The sequence below is a fragment of the Anopheles merus genome, chromosome 3R, assembly GCF_017562075.2.
Source record: "Anopheles merus strain MAF chromosome 3R, AmerM5.1, whole genome shotgun sequence".
Classification (NCBI taxonomy): Eukaryota; Metazoa; Arthropoda; class Insecta; order Diptera; family Culicidae; genus Anopheles; species Anopheles merus.
Window position 1 is genome coordinate 42,207,941 of NC_054084.1, and position 26,588 is coordinate 42,234,528.

A 26,588-nucleotide genomic window follows, 5' to 3' on the forward strand; every position below is an offset into this window, starting at 1 on the left:
GCCGCACGCGCTCGGCATTATTTACACAACAACAATCAGCAACTTTGCTAGTGGGGCAGAAGACGGGTGCTGCACCTGCACCAAATGGCCCAGACCCGATGGCCTTACACCGGGTGGAATGTTAATGGGCGGCATAAACGCTATTATGCTTCCTCACTAACTGCTGCCGGTCATCTTAGCGGTAGTAAAACATTCATTGGAAAACTTCCGAAGCCTTACGATGATGCTTGGCTGGTTGGAAGGAAAAAGTTTCGCTTCAATCCTAATTATGCCCTCCACACACTCTATGACCTTGTGCCCTACACCCGCTTGTTCCATACAGTGACAAATTAAATACGAATAAACATAGTCCCACCTCCATCGCTCGGAAAGCTCGTACCAGCAGCTTTCGTCGGTTGGCGAAGCGGTTACTGGGATCAATACACCAGAAGAAACGGTTGGCAAGATTATTAACATACCATCCGTGTGCCGGTGGCTTGGTGCCAAAGTGATTGGGGAACGTTGATGCAACGTTTCCATCGGACCAGCCCGCATGGAAATTAGTGTGGAAGGACACGGATGAGTTGAAACCGTCGAGCGCTCGTTTGCTTTTTCGTTACAGTGTGCCGTTCTGATTTAAGTAAATCCAAAGCAGGAAGTTGAGCTTGAAACAGTATTGAAATTTTAACTATTTTTTCTTGAACGTGGTGTATCCTGGAGTGGTTCAAAACATGGAAATGATTTTTAATACCATAAATAAATGAATGATTATAATCAACAAGATGCTTTTACATGGCTTTCAAATGTATTCCTTTAACATCGACTGCTTGGGATCCAGCATCAACTTATTATTCTTATTTGGTTTAGCGCAACAATCATTTTTGGTCTAGGCCTGCCATAAACCACTACAAATGGCCTTTATTATCAATTACTTTTGATAGCAGGATAAACAATTATACGCAGTGGAGACGCGGTTTATTCCGATTTGGCCCCATGAAGCGCATGTATCAAAATAGTCAATCTCAAGAATTATAAAGTCTCGAGAGAACAAATTAGCATTATTTATTAAGATTTATATGACACTGACAATATTGTATGAGGTTATAAGTTCGTTTTTATGTTTTAATTTAACAATTCAATAATATACTGTGGCACCCCTCATGACGAGTTTAATCCGTTCCAGCGGCTCACTCATTATGCGAAAAACTCGTCTTGCGGGCTGCTCTTTGCATTATAATTTGTATGATAAGTTAAATAAATAATTCTAGGACCGTAAGTGGTTGCTCGTTATGCGAGATTTTGCTTGAGTATTTGGATCTGCTCGTTATGCGAAAAACTCATGATAAGAGATACTTGTTATAAGAAGTTAAAGTTAAATGAGTTATTGTCAAAGCGAAAAAAATATTTTGATTGCTTACTTCTATGAATAAACTATAAGCTGTCTCTGATCTACCATCTTTAGCTAAACAAATTCAAGATCGCTGAACCAACAACGTTAAGGAACACATATTACTCAATTATTGAAATTTAAAGATGTTTGCATTTTTTTAGACATCGTGTATTTATCTCATTTTGAACGAAGCGTTAGAATATAACTGATCAGTTTTATACACAGAAAAGCTCATACCGTCAAACAGCCTTGCACGTGAAAACAATACTATCGGTTTTGATGAAATTCAAAATTGGTATCCCTTTCAATTCAATCACTTAAATCGCGCTCCATCTCGTTAGTGATATCAATTAAACGTGCTGCCGGCCACACAAAGGATGGCCTTTAAAACCACCTGGCTACCCTGTTATTGTTTGCAATTAAACCAATTATATTGCCAGTTCAACTTAACCGTGAAAAGGGTCATGTTTTTTCTGTCTCTCTCTCTCTTTCTGTCCCCTGCTTCTCATTCCGTAACAGTGTTGTTTATCGGGAAAAATAACTACCCGAAAAAAGCTGCGCGCTTTCACTTCCGCACCTTGCGCGCTGCTCATCGAATGCATTAAAATAGGCGACACCAAATCACTTCACCAACACCAACACAACAAAGGCTACAAACAGTATGTATCGCTGCACAAATTTTCACTTCCAAACAAAACCTGGTCAACCTGGTCTCGCACATGAAATCGGAATAATTGAATTTAATCACCAGGTGGGTGAGGTCACACTGTCCCCTTTTTCGCCCACGGGCACCAGTGTCCTTGACGATCGGTTTGTTATCACAGCTGTACCAGCGACGACCACTTGCAAGCACAGCGTTGCATCGTTGGCAGTTTTTAATGAAATTTTATGATACATTCCGCCAGTGGTGGTAGTGTGCGTGTGAGATTCGATGCAGATATTTAAAACAAAACAAAAAAAGATCACGTTAAAAGCACAACAATAATAACCGGATTGTGTGGTAGACGGCTGAGCTGCCGAACGCGGTTGAGCCAACCGAAAGTGAATTAGTGCAGTAGTTTATCGAAAATGGTGCCTATGGGAGACGGAAAACAATTTACGGTTATTGTGAAGATGTACTTCCGCACGTGAGTGTGTTTCACGCACGCATAATGCTGAGGATCAATAAGAAATTTAACGTTTGTGGTAGTCAATGCAAATTACATTTAAAAAGATAAGTTAAGATTGTTTACTTCGAAAGCTCTTAGAAGATCGCGCTAGTCTTTGAGACACTGTCACTGATACAGTTGGCCAAGGCAGAAACAGATATAAAATAAAAATGCAGTATGTTTAAACATTCGATATTGAAGCACCAAAACCAAGTAATTTAATGAAATAGAAACAAACGCTTTCACACCTACTCAGTAAAACGTGCATTCACAAAATTAAATGCTACATTTACAAAGCACTTAAATGGATGCCACTGAACATTCCATTTTCTCTAAAAGTCTACCTTTTAAACCGCGAGCACCCAACACTGCTCCCTTCTCTCCGTGTCACCGATATCGCACCCGGTTGTAGTAATGCAGACAACAACCGATGCCAACAAAGACTGATGCGTTGCCAGCAAAATAAACACCATCATAAACGTTGGCCTCTATTTGAAAGGCATCAGCAGCTTGTAACATTGATAGGAATTGTAGCCGCTTTTGGAAGGTTGTGCGCGCCCGACGCTGTACGCCAAAAATCTACAACGCAAACCTGACCCCGGAAAAGCGGTCCCACCATAAACTCCCCACGGCGATTCATTTACCCCATCACGCAGGAGGACACTTGAAAACAAACCCGCGCACACACACGCACATACACACTTACCTTCAGCGGAATGGCCCACACATAGTGTACCATCTTCACGAACGACATCACGTTGAACGCATCGTCCGACATTAGGTTGGTTATGGTGCCAGCATCGTGCGCAAAGTTTGGCGCTGGTAGCTTTTCCCTTCGTTCCGATGCGCTGGCTACTGCTGCTGCTGCACCGCCGGATGACGATGATGATGACGCATTTCCGGACGCTGGTTCTTCCGCCGGTTGTGGTGTCTTTTCCCGAGCATCACAAATCAAGCGCTCCGCAACGCTGTCGCCCTCCCAGGACAATCGTTCCCCGCCCGTGCGCCCGTTGAGCTGTTGAACTTGATCGCCGTTCGTTGCATTTGGTGGCCGCCGTCGTTCATCACGCGCCTCCTCGCCCATCTGTGCGCTGTTTGCAACCGATGTTTTATGTTCGATCGCTTCCGTGTCCAATTCGGTTGCAGCTGCTGCTGCTGTTGCCGTTGCTGCACGCCTGTTGACATTGTTCTCATCCGTACGCTCCCGGTGGCGTTCATTTGCTTCTGCCCCGGGGCTGTTTCTTCGCTGCGGTTTGCTTTGTTGCGGGTGGCCAGCCCCTTCCCGTGCTTGCCGGTGCGGCTCACTCCGGGCTGTTCCGGTGGTGCGCGTGGGAAGTTTTTCCACCACCGGGTGAAAACAGCTCGTGCTGAGCAGCAACGTTTTCCGGTACACCAGCCCTTGGAGAGCATTTTTCAGCCGAATGCCTTCCTCGTCCATCAGGTGAGTGCTCGCCTGGGAAAGGGTTCCCTGGGCGAGCGATGCCACCAGCACGAGCACGCACACGATCCATCCATTAGCGAACAGGGACGCCCAGGTAAGGGTGAGCGCTTCGAAGCCATCCATTTCGACGCCATTTCCAGTGCCGCTGGCTGTCGCCGCAGGTGATTGATTTGATTTGGCAAAGCTGCCGGCGGCGGCGGACAAGTTTTGGCTGGCGTCCCAGTGCGCTGTCTCATTGGCCAAAATTAGCGACGCTGCCGGACGCGTTTCGGTGACGCCCGACGCCGTGGCCTCCAGCGACTGGGCGGCAATGTAATCGACAATATTGGAAATGCAAAGTGGGCCGACCAGGGCGCACAAATCGCCCGCCAGCTTAAGAAGCCCGCCGAGCAGGAACATCCGCCACCCGTTCCGGACGTAGCAGCGCCACAGGGAGGCTCGAGTGCTCTAGCGAAAGGATTGGAAAAGAATGAAACGAAAACGTTAAGAAAGATTAATTGCATTCGGCAGCAATTTGGTACCGGGCAGGAGCGTTCGAAAAGTCACATCTGTTGGACGAGCAAGGTGCTCAGGTGTACGGTGTTGTACTATGCTTTAAATCCTTTGATGGATGTAAACGAAAGAATGGATAGAATGAAGGGGTGTAAGAAAAAAGTATCCCAGATAAAGACGGATTTTGGAGTTTTTCCAGGGTCTGGGTGTTTTTACACCGGAAAAATCAAAATATTGCTGCATGCTATTGTTTTAAATCAAATGATTTCAGTATTGATGATCAAATGTTTAAAGTAACTTCAATAACTTATTTTCCATCATTTTTTTTCATTCGGGCATGAAATTACCAAAAATATAAATGAGTATCGCATTTTTTAAGTAAATCTTACATGTCCACATACACCTTGCGGTTAACAAGTAAAACATTAAACATTCTAAATAAAATCAACGGATAGCTTTCAGTAAATCGAGACTAGGTATTTGCAAGCCACAAATAGCCTGCAAATAAGAATGTTAGATTTTTAGTTTTAGATTTAATCAACCGATTAAAAGAGGCGAGTGAGGCCAATCGGCTCAAAGTGTCTATAAAAAAGCAAAAAAATACCTTGCCGCACCACAATTTGCTCCTCTCATGAAACACCATGCGTCTCCACCGAAATCATTTCAATTATGTGAAATACCATGCGTCTCCATTATCAATAACTTCGTTCCATAAAACACCATGCGTCTCTTTTTTAATTAGGCGGTAATTTTTACTTTTCCTTTAACATTTTGACCGCCGGGTTGGCATAACAGATTTTCATGTGAGCATGTAGTGCATGGCAAGTGAGCGATGAAAGCGCCAATTCCTCGTGCGATTGTAATCACTCTTTTGTTTCATTCCAATAAGCGGCGTAGCACTTGTCGTTCTTGTTCTCTCTTTCCTACCTCTTTAATTCCCAAGAGAATCACTGACCGTCAGATACAAACCTGAGCGGTAAGCTCATGCGTCATGCGAATTCGTATGGTGCGTCGCTTAAACTGTTAACACTCTGGGTTCTGCGTGGATCGTTTTCGATCCACGGGTTTTTTTCACTCTCCTTCTCTGCGATTGTTCTTTCAGCAGCAATCAGCAGCAACCGCTCTCTTACCCTGTACTGTGCTCTCCGCAGAAAGCCAGTGCAGAATGCCAGCGCTAAGAGTGTTAAAATATTAAACTTATGTTAAAACTCCATTTAAATTAATGCACCAACTAGTCTGTCCAGTACTTTTTGTGTAAAATTCAAATTACTGGCCACAAATTAAACAAATATCGATGGATCGCAAAGGTAAGCTCATATTGCAAATGCATCACCTGCCGAAAGAACGTAGTATTTAGTAGAAACAGTCTGTCTTGTTTATTTTTTGCATGAAAGGCTTTTGCAAAGCCTTTTATAATTAAAAATATGTTTTCTAGTATCATATTTGCTTAGGCATTTGCAATCTAATTGGTCAATATTTCTTTACGAAATTATGATTTGTTATTTATGTTAATTCAAGGTCACCATGACAACCCCCTACCAAAAGAAACGGATCAAAACAAAATAAGCTGCTAGCCTAAACCATTCCTCTTGGTCAGCATGAATATCTCGACCGCACGCCGTCACACAAACAAGTGATTTATGTCATAAGAAACCGGTAAGATCATGCGATACAGTAACCTAAATAAGAGAGCGATGAGCGGAAAAAAACCTTGCGACATAAAACCCTTTTCATGCTTGCCCATTCTATACTAATTCCAAGCGGCTATCTCAACACCCAACACTCACATGCACACACCAGGGCGTCCCTGCTTAAACGGATTCTGGTTGCGCCCCTTGTGTCCATCGTAACGAAAGCTAAAATCCACCAAGCAAAGGGCGAAAAAATAATTGGACCTCAAGGCGGATAAACGAATTCGATTCCGGTACCGGACCCCGGCATCATTTCAATCCTACCCGCTGCAGCTAGATAAGAAAGGACCGACCATACTGTCACATAGGATGGGATACCTGCAAGAGGAAAGAAGGAGGTGGGTTGCACAAAGCAAAAGCCGACCCGAAAAAAGCTTGATTTGCATGACCGAGAAAAAGCTTATCGCGTCATCCTCGAGGCACCCATTCGAGACACAACATTCGGTGTTGGTGAGAGATGCTTTTTTGTTTCCATTCAAACCCATTCGTCTGTTCGGCTTTCAACGGTTGGAGGGTGCTAAAAATGCTTTCTCGCTTTTTAAAACTTCTCCGCCCCCCCTTTCGCGGCTTAGTTTGCCTTCCATTGTTGACGAGAACTACAAATCCACTGGCTCAATCTGTACAGCACCGCAAGTTGCTGAAGCGAGCGAAGGGATCACCCAAAATTTTGGTCACCGGTAAAGTGGTAAAGTGAATTAATTATCAGCTCATGTAATCCTGGTCTGTTTGGGTTTGCCGTCGTTTATTTCAGTGGTGAGAGTGGCTGCTTGTTCTACTCACCCGCTATCGCCTTCTAGTAATTAATGATTGCACTGAGCATGGAACGCGTTAGCAACTAACTGGAGTGAAAGAGATAAGCCTACAAAACACACACACACACTTACACACAGACGTCAGTTTATAAAAGCACTGAGCACTGAATCATGCTTGCATTAAAATGCTTCATACGGTGAATTGTCGCCGGAAATGAAAAGGGTCAAAGCATGTTCGACATTCACGCACAATTAGCATCACAAGTACCGCTAATGCCGCTCGGATAAGGATTGTTTCGTGTCGATGAAAGTGCAGAGAGCTGTAGATGGACAATCGGCGATTAAATGGTATCCCTGTGTGGGGGGAAAGATAAACGGACATCACATATATTATATTTCTGTTCGCTCATGATAAACTTTGATCTGCAGTACAATCACCAAAAAAATGTTGAAGTAATACAAGTATTAACACTAGTATTAATGGCTAGATAAGAGAACTAGATAAGAGAGATGAACGTCGAACTCTGAAACTATAAATATTAAATAGTTTTTGAACTTTGAACTCGTAAGAATATAAGATTTGATTTCAAATATCTTTTTTTCTAAACATTTCCTTTAAAGATAGAAAATAAATCAAAATCAAGGGCAAGGTTCAGTTATGTAATGTTATAAAAAAATCAAATAAAACATAACGAAATTAAGAAGCTGTAAAATCCGTAAAAAAATTGTATCCGTATCTGTAAAAATTTGGCCTCTGACACGACCATAGTGTCGATTTAGCGGGTTTAATCATAGCCATACCAACTGTGCAATCGTATAAATGTCAAAATAAAGAACCATTCTGCTTTGGATCGTTGCTTAGGCAACGATTTAAGCGTTTCACCTTAAGTCTTCAGTTTTCAATTCTTCGGCCTTCTGTTCTTCAGTTTTTGGTTATTTCAATTATTAAAATACTGTAAATTCAGTGCCCATTACAAGGTATAAAATAAAACTAAATAAATAAATGTTGCTTCACAAAATGCATTCAGCGGTTCTGAGATATTGCAGCGCTGAGTTGTAATTGCAATGCTCAATCATGAGAGAATCCAACCAACAATGGGTCAGGATGTCTCCTAGCATGGATTATCTAGTCTCGGTGCTGGCCAAATCATGTTGGGTGGGATCGTGCGATCCAGGAACACTGATAAATTTGTAAAACTATCATAGTTTTTATACAAATACATATGTAATACACCAAAATCAACTCAAAATCGAGGATGAAGTAATGAGAGTAATGAATAAATACATAAACTAGATTAAAGTGATTTATTGGAACATATTGGTCACCATGCATCAATAAAAATGTGCACACGTGAGCGATTAATAGCAAAAAAAAATCCCATTAAGACGCATACCTTAAATTTGATGCGTCATTTTTCAACACCACCAATGACTACCTACTAATATTTCCTGTCACACAATGAATTATCCTGTCGGTTCTGGTACACAGTAAGCGTAATTGTTAATAAACTCACATAATCCCTCTCCGCATAATCTCCATAATTATTTTAACTTATCCTTTCCCTTCTCTTTTTATGTCATTTAATCCCTCCTTACTCCTCCTCTGCCGGCATATTGTTTCTTAGTTTATTATTCACTTACTACAATTAAACCAGCAAAACACGTACAAAGCGATCCTTTGAAGATACGAGCTAAAAAGAGAATAACAGATCCCGTTTTTCCTTTCCTATAGATTTTTTTAACAAAAAGAAATTACGATATACAAAAACAAACTATCATAGCCGCGGGACAAAATGAAACTACAAACTTCCACTCTCCAGTAGCTTTTTTCATTCCACGACAGCAACTAACAGGCTAGTGAACATCGTTTTCCCTTGTTTTCCCTGTTTTATGTTCGCTCCTTCACAGCATAATTAATCATGTCATTATTTCACACTTAAGCAGCATTTCGTAGCGTTTCGGTGTGCCTCCCCCAGCCGCACCGCAAGTTGCCCGTAAACCGAACCCTCGGAAAGCGTAAGAACGTAAACTTGTCGCCAAAGTGGCTACACTTTCGTGCTTCAAAACTAACGCCACTCCACGGTTGAGCTTTTCAAAGAAGATGGAAAATTTCTTCTGGTGACAAAAGACGCCAAAGGAAAACTATCTTTTCCTAGCCTTCTATTTTACTTTTGAGCAAGTTGCGGTAGCTAGTTTGGTGAGTGAAAAATCTGTCTCCGTCTCTAGTTCGTTTTCTCACACGCTCTTGTTCAAATACGTCCTGCACGCACAATACTTGATTTATGGTCGACACGCTACTAGATGAAACTCTCGCTTCCCGCAAACCATAAGAGGCTAAAACCCCTTTCACACACTCTTTCGTACAATGTCAAAGTCACCATCAAAGCTTTCGACCGACGGTTTCCTTTTTCTGTGTTCGAGCTCGTCAATAAAATCCTGCTCCCAATCTTGTCTGGGCGACTGGACGCTGCAAATTTCAGAATATGCAAAAAACTAAGACCAAAATTCCTACCGTAAACTGAAAACTATCGTCCCTTTGCCTTCGGTTCCTATTGCTGTAATCCGTCCGGTCCTGCCCACCAGCGAGCATAAGCGTCCGCTCTGCGGTAAACTTACCTTGTAGCTTTGATAAATGAACAGAAACTGATCGTAGTGATAGCGACTGGTGTCCTTCTCGTGCAGGTTGCCTAGATCCTCCAGCTCGAGCGGCTCCCGGTAGCCGCGCCACAGCAGCGGCACGATCCAGTGGAAAGTGACTTTCGACAGGAACGGCGAGTGAGGCGTCTTGTAGCCGAGCTTTTTCTCGCTCGACATTATCGACGAAACGTGCCGGCGTCCAGTGTTTTGCTGATGATATGCGATGGTAGCGATGGAGATGTAAAAACAAAAGGACGTTAGAAAGTAGAAACAAAACAAACGTAAAGGAAAGAAAGAAAGAGAGAACTAGAAAAAGAATTAGAAAAAAAAGTTAACAGGAATTTTCTCTTTCCGTAACAAGTATGAGACCCAGGCTAGTGAACTGAACAAGAAAAAGGAAAATTCGACACATTTCCCCGTTCGTCAAGAAAACTGAGTCCAAAATGGACGTTCAACGCTGAAAGAACGAAATAAAGTTATTAAAGTCGAAATCGATAGCATGATTAATAGGAACCCTACTTCGTCTGCTATCGAATGACGATCATCAATCGACGGACCGGATGTGGGACAGGGGCAGAATTTGCGGGACCCATTTCGGGCTGTCATCTTTTTGCCCTACCGCAATGTCAAAGGTTCTTCAGCAAGAAGAACCTTCGTTGTTTTTTTTTTTCTAGCCTTCCCATTTGTCCCGCATGTGATGAAAGAGGAATGTTGACGGTTGGCACTCACATAATTTATTTGAAGGTGTTTTTTTTTCCTCGCAAACTTTTATAAACCACTCGTATATACGTTTGACTGCCACAAAAAAATGTCACACGAAAAAAGAGCTTTAAAACTCTAATGTGTAAAAGCTCTTTGCCTTTTCCCCCCTCTTGAACTATTAATCATCCGATGAAATACCCATTTTCGGGTTAGAGCTTAGAGTTGACTTCCACGTACAAATTCATCATTTAAATCCTTTCTGCTCAAAAATAACCGTTTTGTTGTGGGTTTCTTTCCTACTTTTGCACCGGAAAATCCCGGACAAAATAGAAACATCGCTCCTCTCTGGCCTTTCCCATCATCGAAGGTTATAATACAGGGAAGGAAGGGAGGGGTTTCTTCTCTTTCCTCTGATAATCGAAAACGATTCCTTCCCTTCCTACATTTTCTGCACACATATCGTCTCCCGTTTTCTCCACCCGATACTCGATCAAATCAGCATCGATAATTTATTCATGACGTTTCACCTCGTTAGCACCAGGGACCCGGGTAACACTGGGTGGCTCGCTTTCTTCTTTTGGCTTGCGTAAACGATGAACGTCGTCTTGGCGGAACGGGGCAGAACAGCAGCCATTCTGCCAAGCGAGCTTCTAAGAAAGTAGCAGTAGCAGATTTCGATGATTAATAAATATGGCATTAATTTTGCCAGCACGTCGGAAAGCTTGTGCTGTGCTTTGGCCGATCAGTGCTGCCCGGTCCCGTGGGAGCATATCCTGAACAATAGCGGTCGTAGTATGTATGTGGCGAATTGATTTTGCAAAATCGTGCGCAACGGAATTGGATGTTTATGTTACATGGTTGTGTAGCATTGTTAATTGAGCAAAAGGTGAGTATACTATCGGTAGAATTTATGTAATGCACTTCAATAAATATCCTTCAATATGTCCATTACTAGGCATTGTTACTTTTCTATACTATATTATTACTGAAACTTTTAGGAATATCATGATCGATAAGGTCAATCTACCGTATCTTATTCTAAGAAATACTGCCAAAGCTCTATCCTAAATAATGATAATAATAATAATAAAAACATAAATAATAATAAAAATAAAAACAATAATAAGAAACATAATACGGCCTTTTTGGACCGTTACTCCTGAATAAAAAATTAAAAAAAATAATCAAAATAATTATATAAAAACAACAAAATAATGATAATAATGATTATAATAATAATAATAATTATTATTATTATTAATATTATCTTAATTTTGTCATTTCTCAACAATATGCTGGGAACTTTTCACCTACCCCGGGCTATTCAAATGTTATTATTATTATTATTATTATTATTATTATTATTATTATTATTATTATTATTATTATTATTATTATTAGTATTATTATTATTATTATTATTATTATAACAATAATAAAAATAATACTCAAAATGATAATAATAATAATAATAATAATAATAATAATAAAGATAATTTTAATAATGGAATTAAAGCTAAATGCAAATCCAGTATTTCTTGAACCGTACTTGTTTCTTTTCCATTGAAAACATTTATTATATTTCCTTTTAAAATGGCACAAAAACTCCCAATAAAACACACCGACCCTCACCCGAAAATATGTTGACAAACATAATCGCTAAAATAATTACAAGAAAATTAAAATAAAAAGTATAATTATCAGTATATCATAACATCACAAACTTTGTTCCCCATTTTTGTAAAAAAAAAATCCATCCTTTCATGTAATGCCACCCGCAAAGTTTATGTAAATGCGGTCTTCTTCTACCGCAATAAACCATGCATACAAAAAGCTTCTTTTTGTAAATTCTCACTCTAAAATTTTCATCAACATCAGGAGGTGGAAAAAACTGGAAAAACACCCCCACTCGTGTGTGAATGTACGTGTGTCACCACCAGCATCAATCGAAACACGCATGTGAAAACTTGCGACCGGAACCGGCTAACCAGATTATCGACGACATAAAACATACCTCTGCCACTGCCTTCCACTCCTCCTTCCCTTCCCACTCCCTCCTAGATGAGTCCTCCATTTTGATCCGTTTCCGTTTCAGTGGAACGCTCAATTACAAACGCTTACGGGTGAAAAATTTCATCACGCATTTGCCGACACATTTGTCAACATTTTGCGAACGGTTTCAGGGTAATTGCGGTACCATTTGCTGTCTTTTGCTTTCCATCTTTCACTATCGCTCTCTCTTTCTCTCTCTCTCTCTCTCTCTCTCTCTCTCTCTCTCACCTTCCCCAATACCCTTGCTTACTACAATCCTGAACCATGGCGCTCGATAAAACAAGCATTGATTTATGCTGTTAATATATCGATATTTCATCTAGCGATAGCAGGTTATTTTTTCTGCAAAGCTTCGCTATGTTCAATCGCATTTCATAGCCGGTACGCAAGTTAGTTTACGCATATTCATACCGCTGGGATGGGTTTGCCCCGTCCCATTGTTCTGTGCTCACTTTGAATTTTAAAAACGTGTTTGTCATACTGAGAACCAACCCGCTGTTATGCTATGCTATGCTGTCATCCACCACGCGTGTCTTCTTTTCTCAACCACATCGATCACTGCACACAGCGCAATTTACATACAATCAAAAGCCAATGCCGCTAACACACACACGCATATCCCTTTCTCGGTGAAGCTTCATGAACATGACCGTGAAATGTTTGTAACGCGCGGTTTGAGGCGATTTTTTTTTGTTGGGTGGAATCGATTTTACAGCAACCGCAACAAAAACCGCAAAGTTTATGCAAACGCACCAGAACGTGTACCGGCCGATTTGTTTATGTTTTCTGCCACACGCCCTTTTGCTGATTGACTGGCTACGGGCAAAAGGGCCGTCAGTGCTCGTGTGAGGATGCTGTGCTACTGTTGTTACATGTGTCGGGTTGGAATCATTTTGCAAACATTAACCCCACATCCCACACCCAACGATCAGATCAGTGCAAAGGGCCCATTTTTGATAGCTTACGGCTTGCAGGAATGGCTGTTTATGTATGCAAGTTTGTAGATGGTTAGTGTGCCTAGTTGCCACTAATTGCTGAAAGAGCGCTGATTATTATGCAACCGTAGTGCAGCAACGTGACGCAAAATGCGCAAATAATAATAAGCACTGGAAAGGACAAACTGTACATCGATCAGTTAAGGGGTGAAATAATTCTAAGAAATGTGTCCACCAGCTACATCATTTATTTATTATTCACACCGTTAAGACAACAACACCCTCCACCACGCAGGCCATCTTTTGTAACCTCTAAATTCTTCCTTCAAGATGCATGCTTCATGGCCCCGGTAAAAGACCTTCCGAGAGTGGCCAAAGAGCAAAGGGGCCCGAAAAGCCTGGCAAAACTTGCTAACGAACACAAACTTTCCTCTTCCACTTGACAGGGAGGGTAAAGTTTGGCCACTAACGAGAAAGAGCTGCCGGAGTCTTTCCTTACCTTGCAGCTTGGACACTACTAGTTTCCGCAGAACACACGGCTGCCGCATTTCTTGAGTAATTTTGTTTATTAAATTTAATTAAAAAATAAACGAAAAGAAAATCAAAAACTTCCGCACACTCTAAGCGAGCTAAACTAAACGTGTACATAGTAGTGTTCTTTAGTGCTTTGCGTCGGTACCAGCAATGTTTTAAGCAGCAAACTCTTTTTAAGCCACATTATTGCTACCGTGCTACGTGGACGGCATACTTTCAGGCGTTTAGCGCAGCGCGTACCGTTCTCGAAAGGGATGAAGCCTCACGACCGTCCCGGCTACAGCGAAACTTGTGCGTCAGGTAAATAATATCAATCACCGTTCTAAGTGGAAATCTTTCCCACTTGAAGCGGAACGGGTAAGCTTTCCCACCTTGCAAAAGCTTCGCCCCACTGAGAAAGGGACGATAAACACATTACATCATTTCGGTTTCTAATTCCTTCTGCCATCATCTACCTGGCATGCACAGCAGCATCCCAGACCGAACGACAATTCTAACACTCTGTGCACCAACAACATCCACTTCAGTGAGATAGCTAGCCGGTAATTCAGTTAATCCCTGCCGAAAATTACTACACCAACTAATTGTGCTCCATTATGGGGAACTATTGCCCCAGCACACCAGAGCAGATCGGATGGATAGTTACAGAAACAGGCAAACTGTCGTGACATTGCTGGTGCAAACTTTACTCGCTCCTTCTCCCCATGTTTGTGCACTGCTGGATATGCTGTCGTCGTGTCGCAGTGTAGTTTTGCCGCTGGAATGGCAAGAAGCGAAAGGGCGCTCCCCAACGTGCAAACTTTTTATGTACGCCAATCTAATTATAATTATGAACTAAATTTTCCTCCCCTTCGTTTACACACACCATTGACCGTGCGTCCCTGCGAATAGCAAGGGCTGTACGTTTAAGCGGTCAGCGAACACATGAAATTTAAACTGTCCACCGGGAACGGGATGGAAAATAGGGCTCGAGCATGCAGTAATGTTACAGGTTTGCGGCACAGCGCTTCACAATCGTTGCGTGTATTTTGCGAGGGGAACTACCCCAATAGAGTGTTGGAAGGCGCGATTCCCCAAAACTTCCCGTTAACTAGTGCACGTGTTTTTCTCACCTACACCAAGCGGCACTAACCGGCCACTACCTTCCCAAAACCCTCCTCCCGAAAAGCGGTCTTCTATTTTCCCACGCTAGGATACAACGGGGAATCGAACTATGAAGTTTCAGAAAATGCTCAACAGTGAAGGGAATGTGTCAGGCGGAGGTTCATTTCTACACGAAACAGCACCAGCTCAAGCTCGTGCCTGGAATGTTAGACGCACACGCCGACGGGTGAGCGATGAAAATGTGCCCGATTGCATACTGACGGTGTGACCGCACGGACCTGTCACACAGAACGACGGTACACAGATCAGCAGTGTTATGTGGTATGAAAAAAGACTCTGCCTCTCTCGCTCCTTCCAATGCTTCATTCCCAAAACGAGGGATTTTCAAACACCGTAATGGTATGCACCGTGCAATATTTACTTTGATGCTGTGTTGCGGGAGATCTTTTTTTTGCTCTTTTTCCAGCAACACAGTGTGGCGTGTCGAAACAAATGCATACTATGATGGTGTCACTGAGCTTTCGGTAGAAAATAGCACAAACACGCAGATAAAGAGAGCGAGCGAGAGGGAGAGATAAAAAAAGATCATGGCACACTCAGCACGGAAAAAAGTTCGCTGTTCCGAGTAATAAGCAAAGCGAAAAATGCGCCATATCAAACCACACCAAACCCCTTTCCAGCGCCAACAACCCGAACCATCCACCAAGGATGGAACGCGCTGATCGTGTCTAGACCACCGCGTGAGCGCTGTCAGAACGATATAAATTCCACGAAATTTATGACATTTTCTATACCCGGTGCAGTGCACGTTTCCCGCCTCCTTTGCACTCCCATTGCTCCCGACAACTGCCCACCCTATGCACGTTTCAATTTGCATGGGGACTGGCGAGGATGGAAGGAAAGGGAGAAACAACAATTTCCAAAAGGGCTCTGTACGCTTCATATAAAAAAAAAACAAAACAAATTATGCTAAATGTATGCTAATTGTCCTGCAGCACAAAGATGGACAAACGTACCAGTGAGTGAGATAAAGGCAGTGGGGCACGTGTTTTTATTTTGTGCACACCCAACAACAATCCAGTTGTTGGTTTAATTCGTGACCCATGGCCCGATCACGTTGCAGACGGGTGAATCGCTTGTTTTATTGTTGTGTAGTGGTAATATTTAAAGCACACCGTTTGGGGGTGGCAACGGAATTTTGCATTTACCTTTTGGTGAACACTAAATTAAATACCAACTACCAATGCACCTGTTAATTATTGCCATTAATTGCAGCCGTGCTTTACCATCCTTTCGGCTGATTGCATGTGCTGCACAGAGTAAGAAAAGCATAACCGGCACTGAAATATATGGTGTCAACCCCTTTTCTAATCGATCGTAGCGTAAAAGAATGATGCGCCTGCTTGTGTGCTTGTGTTTGCGTTTTAATCCCTCGGTATGGCGTAGGCTCTTGCCATACAAGCAAGCGACAAAAACGGTGGCAATTTCGTTAAACTGTTTAGGTGTCAATGCAACAGCCACACAAATGTTTAAGCCGATTATGTTTAACTTTGAACGGTAAGCTGCTTAACTCTTTTTTACGCTTAAAGGGTTAAGTGAAGGTGTTAAGCATGCTTTATCCGGGCTATTTTGATTCATAATCTCATTTCGCGGACCATAATTATGATGAGTATTATTTTATGAATGTTGCTGTTGATAGCTATTTGTAAATTTCAATGCTTTTATTTCACAAAGCTGTATTATCCAGAACAATTGTTTCAGATTCGGTCTAATTATATGTATATATTTTTTTAATTTCAAACGCGAAGGAAAAGTAAAAATGCATACTAAGTTATTTGGCAATCGTTATGAAATCGTTAAATTGTTTTGAATCGTTGGATCAAATACGTAGTTATCTTGAAATATTGCATGCAAAAGTAAAATATAAAATTAAAAACTAACATTACTTATAAGTAAATAGAAAACGTTCCAAAACAATAAAGTAAAGATCTATAGCTTAGAGCGATATTCATTCACCATAAACACACATTACAGAATTTAGCAAACCAAATCACATATACAACGTATAGAAACTCGCTATAGGGAGACATTTATCTTGAAGGGACAACATGAATGGAATATGACTGCCAAAATCTTAACAACAATTCAAACATTTGTAAATCCGTTCCGTGGTACAGTCCACACGAATTAATCACATGCTCGTCGTGAGTTCAAGTCTGGTATGGACCATGCCCACGTAGCAACTAATCAAAAGAACTAAGAACTTATTATTCAGCTGCATGATACAAAATATGCATGCCTTGAATGCCTGTTTCCGCTGGAATTGCCGCGTTGGTCGCTTCGTCTAATAGAAAGAAACTAATTGACTAATAAGTAGAAGACTAATTGGTTAATATGAATATTTCAGTTTTAACGAGCTTAAAGATGATACTTTTAAAAATTCGCCGTTGAACTATTGAGCTAATAAACAATTATACTCTAATCCGGAAAATAGCATACTCGCTTTATATTTCCTACTTTATGTTTCTTTTTTATTACAGTTATTCGAGTAGAATTATCTTATAGATACTTTCGTCCATCTCAAACCTGTGCTGGGGTAAGAGGTGAGACTTATCATCATCATTTCCATAATTGTCATAATTGTCAAGATTTGTAAAATAAGTGTTACCGATAGTAATAATAATAACCATAATAATAAATAAAATATTGTATGAAAATGTTAACGATAATAATAGTAATAAATAAAGTCAAACTGCCGAAAAAAAATCCAAACTACACCAAACATGCTGTTTTATACTCATAAGAAACATTTGATAGCTGTTGAAAAACTGTGAATAATAATGTTCACGTTGAAAACTGGCTCGGAACTGTTTTTTTAGTGATGTCATTCCGAAATTGAGAGAAATAGAGCTTCAGTTCGGTTTTCGATTGCTCTATTTGAATGTTTATCATTCTTTCTTAATAACTGAAACCCCATAAACAATGCTATCTGATCCATTTGAAAGAAAAAGCTTTATAACCAAATCCCCAAAAATCAAATAATTTATAACCAAATGGAGATCTGGTTAGTAACCAGCCAGAGGTCCTCTCGCGGTGGGCTCAGTACTTTGATGAATTACTCAACGACCAGTTAAACGAACAGCTAGAAGCGCCACTAGCAGATAGTGTCATGCTACTGCCACCTAGCATAGAAGAAACACGAAAGGCTATCCGTCGGCTGAAAATAACAAGGCACCCGGAACCGACGGAATTGCAGCTGAACTGGTCAAGAATGGAGGTGCACGACTAGAAAACGAGATTCATCAAATTGTTACTGAGGTGTGGGATAGCGAATCGATGCCTTGTGATTGGAATCTCGGCATCATCTACCCCGTATACAAGAAGGGAGACAGGTTGGACTGCAACAACTACAGGGGTATTACGGTGTTGAATACCGCCTATAAAATATTCTCCCTGATCCTTCAGGATCGCCTTGTCCCGCACGTCGAAGAGATAGTAGGAAACTATCAAAGAGGATTCCGAAACGGAAAATCAACCACTGATCAGATCTTCACCATGCGGCAGATCTTGGAGAAGATGGCTGAATACAAAAACGACACATACCATCTCTTCATAGACTTCAAAGCCGCATACGATAGCATAGCCAGGGTAAAACTGTACGACGCTATGAGCTCTTTTGGAATCCCGGCCAAACTGATAAGGCTAGTTAGAATGACTATGACCAACGTCACATGCCAGGTGAGGGTGGATGGAAAACTCTCAGGACCTTTTGCTACCACCAAAGGTCTGCGCCAGGGGGACGGGCTTGCCTGTCTCCTATTCAACTTGGCGCTAGAGAGGGCCATCCGCGACTCGAGGGTGGAGACTACGGGAACCATCTTCTATAAGTCAACCCAGATCCTGGCATACGCTGATGATATAGACATCATTGGTCTGCGGCTCTCCTATGTAGCAGAAGCCTACCAAGGGATCGAGCAGGCGGCAGAGAGCCTCGGATTGCAGATAAACGAGGCAAAGACCAAACTGATGGTGGCAACATCAGCGGACCTACCAATAAATAATCCGAATCTACGTAGGCGTGACGTACAGATAGGTGAACGCACTTTTGAAGTCGTCCCACAATTCACCTATCTTGGGTCAAAGGTCAGCAACGACAATAGCATGGAAGCTGAGTTGCGCGCAAGGATGCTGGCTGCCAACCGGTCATTCTATAGCCTGAAAAAGCAGTTTACCTCAAAGAACCTGTCGCGACGGACGAAGCTGGGACTATATAGTACCTATATAGTACCAGTACTCACATACGCCTCTGAGACATGGACACTGTCCAAATCTGACGAAACCCTCTTAGCCGCGTTCGAGAGGAAGATGCTCAGAAGGATACTTGGCCCCGTATGTGTGGAAGGACAATGGAGGAGCCGCTATAATGACGAGCTATACGAGATGTACGGCGACCTCACTGTCGTACAGCGTATAAAGCTCGCCAGGCTCCGGTGGGCTGGCCATGTTATACGCATGGAAACGGACGACCCAGCCCGTAAAGTCTTTTTAGGCCGTCCACAAGGACAGAGGAGGCGTGGTAGACCCAAATTGAGGTGGCAAGATGGCGTGGAGGCGTCCGCCATTAAGGCCGGGATAACGGACTGGCAGACGAAGGCGCGAGACCGTGAGCGGTTTCGGACACTCCTGAGGCAGGCCAAGACCGCAAAGCGGTTGTAGTGCCGGATAATCGAATCGAACCAAATCCCCAACAAACAAAAAAACCTATCCAAAATGGAAAACAATCATCTACGAATACGAATCGACAAACATACGAAAATGCTGTATCTCCATCAGAACGGAACCCCCCGAACCATAAGCATTCAACCATTTCTCTCCCTTGTTGATAAATGCATGGATCAAGAACGAAGGCGCCGCAGCACCTAAACGTTGAACCGAAATGAATTCACGTCCACCACACAGCAAAGTCCACCGCCACCGCCCAAAAGTGCGCTTCTTCTACGCAACTCATCCAGCGAAACCTGACGACAGACGGAAAAGCCCCAGCGAAACACAGACCACGGGAGGAAACCAAACCAAACCATCGAAACCAAACCTCAAAAAACCCCGATTGCCCTCTTACCTCAGTGTACAGTGTGAAACCATCGATGACGGTGAGTGCGGTCGCAGCGAGTGCACCGGCCAGCGTCAGGAAGAGTTCCGGCGTGCCAAGGATGCTGCGCCCCGGTGCGGAGCTGCCCGGTCGGCTGGCAGTGTCCGTGACATCGTTGATATATTTAAATTTGCACCAGCGCACTATCGACTGGGCGCCTTCGGCCGCCAGCACCGCGTATAATAGTCCTGCAGGGATAATAAATAAAAAAGCTGAGCGTACGTTTGTGTGCACATGTGTATGTGTGTAGCGGTGTCAGTGTCCCTCAGAATAGCCATCTGTCCTGGGGTCCCCTTACAGCCTACCCATAATAATGTGTGCGAAGGATACTCTTCCTCTCTCGCTTCTCATCTCTGTCTTTGCAAGTTAAAATATTCTTTATGAGAACGACAAAGAGAAAAAGAGAGAGAGGAGAGAATGAGAGCGAGAGCGAGAGAGTGAAAGTAATGCACAAAAAGCGTAAGAGCCAAGCAAGACACGCGAAGAGCGATGGATCTAGCACCAACGGGGCCCTCACACAATCCAGACACAATAAGGACCGATCGGGTGCGTGTCTGTGTGCGCGCTAGTGTGAAAGGGTTTTTGGAGTGCCAAAAAAATCATCCCCAACAGACACGCCAGCATGCTCAGTGCGTTTCCCTCGCAAAAGGACACGGAAAGGACACGCCGTACAAAGCGACAATATTTCGTACCATTGGATAATGCGTAACTGCTTACTCGCACCATAAATAGTCACGGGACGAACGGGAAGAGCCGGGATCGCACACCGACGGTGGGGCGTAATATCATGCGACATGACGCATCGTACCGACACCAGGCCTAGAATGCTGACCCACAAAACGCGAGGCAGCAGAACAAGATGTGAGAGTGTGAAGACGAGCGGCCGGCCGGTGGGGCGGTGTGCACCCTTTTGGGGTGCATAATTTATGGACATGCTTCAGATTGAAAATTTATTTGGCGATGTAAATAACTTATTACTGTAGTCAACTCGGTGTGTGTGCGGCCACTTGTGCCTTTTGCCTCAGCCCCTCACCCGGGTTTGCCTCTGTGCGTCAACCGACGGGTGCGAGATACGAGGAGTGGAAGTTTTGGGATCCTCCTTCTAGTGCTCCGGTGGGAATAACGGGCGTGTGTGTCACTTGTGGGATTTATTCCCGCCCTCTCACTTCCTCTCCCTCCCTCACGCTCTCTCTCTCTCTCTCTCTCTTCCACTTCCATGGGCGACCGCCAGCGAGAGGGATGGTTTCGCACAATAAAGCTATCACAACCTGTATGCTCCGATGAGAATCCTTCGGCGATGGTGGTTGATTGTGTTTATAGTGTGCACCAATTTATGAGCTTTTCCTATTGTTTTCAAACCCCTATCGGGTATTGGGAAAAGGGGACCCGTTCGAACTGGACCGAAACTGGACCGTGGCGAGCATACGCAACGTTCATTTGGTAGAGAGAGATATGTATTGGGGAGCGGTACTGGCGGACAGTTTCGGGTGCTCTAGAACACGTGTAAATAGGTTGCGTAGGGTCAGTGCTTTTACAAAGCGGAGAAAAAAATGGTAGAGAACGAAGGTAATTTAGCACGTTTAGTAACTGGGTGTATTGGTTCAATAGGGTGGTTAGATCGTTACTTCATTCATTACATTATTCTATGTAGCTGTTTTAGGGGCTATCCGTGAACTACGTAAAGCGAAAAGAAAACATATTTTTGAAATTCACTACCCTCCTCTTCTCTCGAATCAAAGTGTATCATTGTATTGTAAATATACCACTCTATGAACTATTTAACGGATTTGTAAAACTTTTGTAATGAAATAACATTTCGAAAAATGTATATTAAATATTTGGAACAAATTATTTAACGTTACACAACAAAGCTGGGAACATCTGTTCTTCCAAATGAATTAAAACATAAAATTGTAAGATGTTCCCCTTCTTCCTACGAGTATTACCTAGTTTTTGGATGGTCCCTTCTGAATGGTTTGCAATTTCATCAATAATTTTATGTTAAAATGACATTATCTCAATAGCTAGATCATTTGTTTCTAAAGTTTATTAATAAAAATAATTTAAAAAAATACCAGTAAAAGCCGCCATTGTTTAATTTTAATCATTTTTTGTTAGGTTCATTAAAGTCTCAAAATAAATTTATTTTAAAGTTTAATGTTTAGTACAATTTTGAACAATTTTCACTAAGTTATTCCTATAGCCACCATGTAATATAGCATTTTTAATAAGATTCAACTATGAGAAAAATACGATACAATGGTACAGTCATCTTCACGCACTACTTAACATCATGCCCGTCACTGGTTCAAATGCCGTACACAACGAACTCCCATACGCAGCAACGCCGTACCATAATACTGCAGCAAGTCGCAGATAACCAAGCTCATTAAGCAGACTAAGGTAACGGTTGTTGCGACAAATAAAAAGAAGAATGTTGTTTTGTTATATTGATTTCAACTGACTGGTGAAACTTAGACTGTTGAGTATGACTGTGTTCTGTTAAGTAATTGTATAATTATGGATTATTTTTAGTAGTAGAGTAGTAGAATTTAGTAGTATTTAGTAGTAATAGTAGAATTTAGATTTCGGTATTTAGTCATTATTAAAGCTGTTTTTTTGGACACAAACCTATTCTTAACGTATTGTAAACATGAATGAGAAACAAAAATACATTTATTACAAAACGGCCAAAATATAAATAAAATAATCAACCACATTCACGCTCCTTGATCATACAATGTAGACATGAGCTAACTAATTTCATTCGGCTTATTACTACCCCACCGCACCTTACCACCAATATGCATTTGCGTGCTGCGTCGGTCATATACAAACGCCCAATAAATAGCAATACTTCTAACCAGCAAGTAAGTAAACAAAAGCACCTAAAGCACTAAATCGACACACTTACCCTTAACGCCCCAAACTACCACACGGCCAACGTAAATGCCCGAATCTCTAAACCATTGCACTACTTACCACATTTATCTCGTCGCTCGATAGCCCGTACGACGCACGCCACACCAACCAGGGCCAACAAGGCGACCCAGGCCGCCCCCAGCCCAACGGTAACCGTTTTCCAGACGGCCGCATCGCCATCGAACGGTTCCCGGTCCGTCGTAAACGCTTCCGATTGAGTGGAGTGCACTTCCGGGCGCTCCGTTCCGGTGCAGTCGGTTCGTACGCGTCCCAAACGATCGACGGCCAGCCACTGGTGGCCAATTTCGCCGATGCCGACGAGCAGCGCCACCAGCAGTACGATTGACCGCAAATTATGCAAAGCCAGCAGATTATGGCGCCTGGAAAATGGAGAACGCATAAGACGTATGAAACAGTACTGGGGAAGGGTAAGGGTGGAATGCATATTTGCACATTTGCACATAGCCCATTTGGATGGTTGCCGTTACGTGGCAAGGACCGAGGTTCGATCAATGTGAGCAGGATCATTTCGACCTAAAGATTGCTTTTCGCTCAACGCCCGTAAAATAAGCAAAAGGCTAAAGACAGTGAAGATAGACACAACTTGCTTGTGGCAATAATAATGAGGGCGAGAAACGTGTGTTTGATGAATTGATTTGGATGAAATAGCTTTCTTTGGTTGTACGCATTATTATTTGTGTTTGAAATGCATGAAAAAATTAATTCAGCTATAGGTGTAAAATGTTCAGAAAATATTGGCATTGAATTGCTATTGGTTGGCAAAGTGTGTAGCATGTTTTGAAAGTTATATCTTCACGACAAAAAACATGCCCGTCATGGGTTCAAGCCCCGAATGGAACGTGCCCCCATACGTAGGACTAACTATTCTGCCACTGGTAAATATATAAGTCACTAAAAGCCGAGCCCACTAGTGGTACAGGCAGGCCAAAGAAGAAGAAGAAGAAGATCTTCAGGGTGAAATATGATTCATCCAACAAAAGACGTAATCCTTGTTACAGGAGGCATTATTTGCTAAAAATCTATAACTCACGTAACGCTCACAGAAATAGAGAGAAATATTTTGAATCATCACGTTTTGCCACATGGGACCTATCAGTTATCTCCCTATACAAAACGAAGTAAGAGGTGACGCTCACGTTACGCTCACGTCACGCTCATAGGTGAAACGATTGCTCACTATAGGATCTTCCTGTACGAAAAAGTTACTCACTATAGAACGGTTTTGCTAACCAACTATGGGTGCTTGGATGATTTTTATTTCTTTGCGGTGTTTCCATTCTCCGAGGCAACAAGCAATGGTAGAGTGATTGAATCATTGATATATTCAGATCAAAAGACATCATTGTTTTATTCAATACAAAACTTCTACACCAACGTTTTCAAAGTGTTTATGTGAAGCTCATCGTAGCATGGATTGATCGACTTAATTTTTTATGAAAATAAAAAAATAAAACAAAAGAGAGAAACAGTTATGAGCAATGTGTAAAAAGACGTGACATACTAATAAAATAATATCTTTTGAAAAAAAAGTATGTCAATAGTAAAAAAAAGTTTTTTTAGAATTATTCCTCATTTATAAGCATCGAAATTTTTGATGACAAATATGGTATTGAAATTGTAGAATTTTGAGATGCTTCTGTCAATCTTTCACTGATTACCGTCGAAAATAACATTTTCTTCTTGAAAACAAACAGTCTAATCACGTAGTCTATGGAATCAAGCTGATTGTCAAGAAAGTCTATGAAGTCTTGAAAAGAAACAGTCTAATCAAGTAGGCTATGGAATCAAGCTGATTGTCAAGAAAATATAATTCATGTAAATTGACGACATTCAAGCATATTGTGAAATAATTGTTACAAGATTTCTTAACAAGATTAATTTTTAACAACAATTAAGTGTTGGAAAAGTTTCTAAGCAGTGGACGGGTAAGCATATACATCACATTGAGAGATAAGGTTACACAAGTAGTTCAACGTTACTGTTCGATTTTTAGAATATGAGTGCTGAGCCATGTCCACAGGACTGGAGGGTAAGATATGCAACACCTCCCGAAGAAACACCTGATGCAAAAAAGAAACGTCTACAACGCAAACGACAGGCCGAGTGCCGTCATCGTCGACGAACAATTGGTGATACTACAGGTCCGGAACCATCGGAAACGAGGACAAACGATCGTGACGAGGAGCCGTGTCCTCAGGACTGGAGGGTAAGATATGCAACACCTCCCGAAGAAACACCTGATGCAAAAAAGAAACGTCTACAACGCAAACGACAGGCCGAGTACCGTCATCGTCGACGGACAGTTGGTGATACTACAGGTCCGGAACCATCGGAAACGAGGACAAACGATCGTGACGAGGAGCCGTGTCCTCAGGACTGGAGGGTAAGATATGCAACTCCTCCCGAAGAAACACCCGCTGCAAAACAGAAACGTCTTCAACGTAAACGGCAGGCCGAGTACCGTCATCGTCGACGGACAGTTGGTGATACTACAGGTCCGGAACCATCGGAAACGAGGACACATGATCGTGAAGAGAATCCTTCCTCACATGAATTGCAGGTTGCTCCATCAGAAGATACGCATGCTGCTCGATCACATCTTCAGATTTATAGAGAGATAGTAAGTAATTCATATGTCAATCTTTTGCAACAGCTAAAAATAAGAAAACTTATTAATCTTCACCATAAGCAGCAGACAGAATTCGTTCTCCCGCTTCGCCAACGATGGGAAGCCTTTCGACGGAAACGAATCCAAAACAAATACGGAGCACGAACACTAAATACTGGGCTCGGTTATCATGATAACTACAACTACCCAATACGTCATAAACTGAACGCTCGCACACCGTGCCCATATTGTGCGGCAGAAAAATGGGCTGGAGAGACTGGAACATTGTGCTGTAATGGTGGTCAGGTCATTTTGCCACCATTTCAAGAGCCTCCAACTGAGCTATCTGAACTGTTTGACGATGCAGAATTCATGCGAAATATTCGTGTATACAATAACGCATTCGCCTTTACGTCCATGGGAGCATCAATACGTGCAAATGATCATGTGCGTCAAGATCGCTCCGTCGCCAACGGTAGAGGTGTTTATACGTTCCGTATCCAGGGTACTCTGTGCCATCGAATCGGTGCACTTGACCAAGTCCCAGGTCATGCGCCAGCTTATGCACAACTTTATTTCAACGACACGCGTATAGAAGAGAATCAGAACAATGTTATTGAAGCACGAGTTGCTTTGAGCAATAAGCTGGATCGAATGAAAGTGGCAATTCTACAGCGTATGTTTGATGCCAATAACTCCTTGGCTCACCTGTTTCGTCACGCATATGAACGTAAAACGCTACAACAAAATGTCCAGCTACACATTCACGCCCGCTTGCCGGGCCTCGATCAGCGTCGCTACAACAGACCAACCGCCGATGAGGTCGGTGGCATATTCCTTTATGGAGAACAAGGACAGTCACGTGACATCGTTTTACAATGTCGTGCTTCTGGCAACCTCAGCCGTGTTTTCGAATCACATCAACTATATGACCCACTAGCCTATCCGCTCCTGCATCCATACGCAGAAGTTGGGTGGACATATAATATTTTAAAGAGAATGCGGCGTGATCGGGCACAACGACACACACG

The 26,588-nt window shown here is 42.4% G+C and overlaps 1 protein-coding gene across 4 annotated transcripts in view; it reads right to left on the minus strand.

Moving 5' to 3' along the window:
- The window catches only part of LOC121596097 (ATP-binding cassette sub-family C member Sur), an 85,042-nt gene that overhangs the window by 40,500 nt on the left and 17,954 nt on the right, over positions 1 to 26,588 (minus strand). For all 4 annotated transcript variants that reach the window (XM_041920742.1, XM_041920739.1, XM_041920740.1 and 1 more), the window contains 4 exons: positions 22,989 to 23,308; positions 19,977 to 20,194; positions 9,510 to 9,740; positions 3,224 to 4,405 (listed from right to left, as the gene is read on the minus strand). In XM_041920742.1, coding sequence (XP_041776676.1) covers positions 3,224 to 4,405; positions 9,510 to 9,740; positions 19,977 to 20,194; positions 22,989 to 23,308 — 1,951 coding nt within the window. The remainder of the gene's footprint in view (positions 1 to 3,223; positions 4,406 to 9,509; positions 9,741 to 19,976; positions 20,195 to 22,988; positions 23,309 to 26,588) is intronic.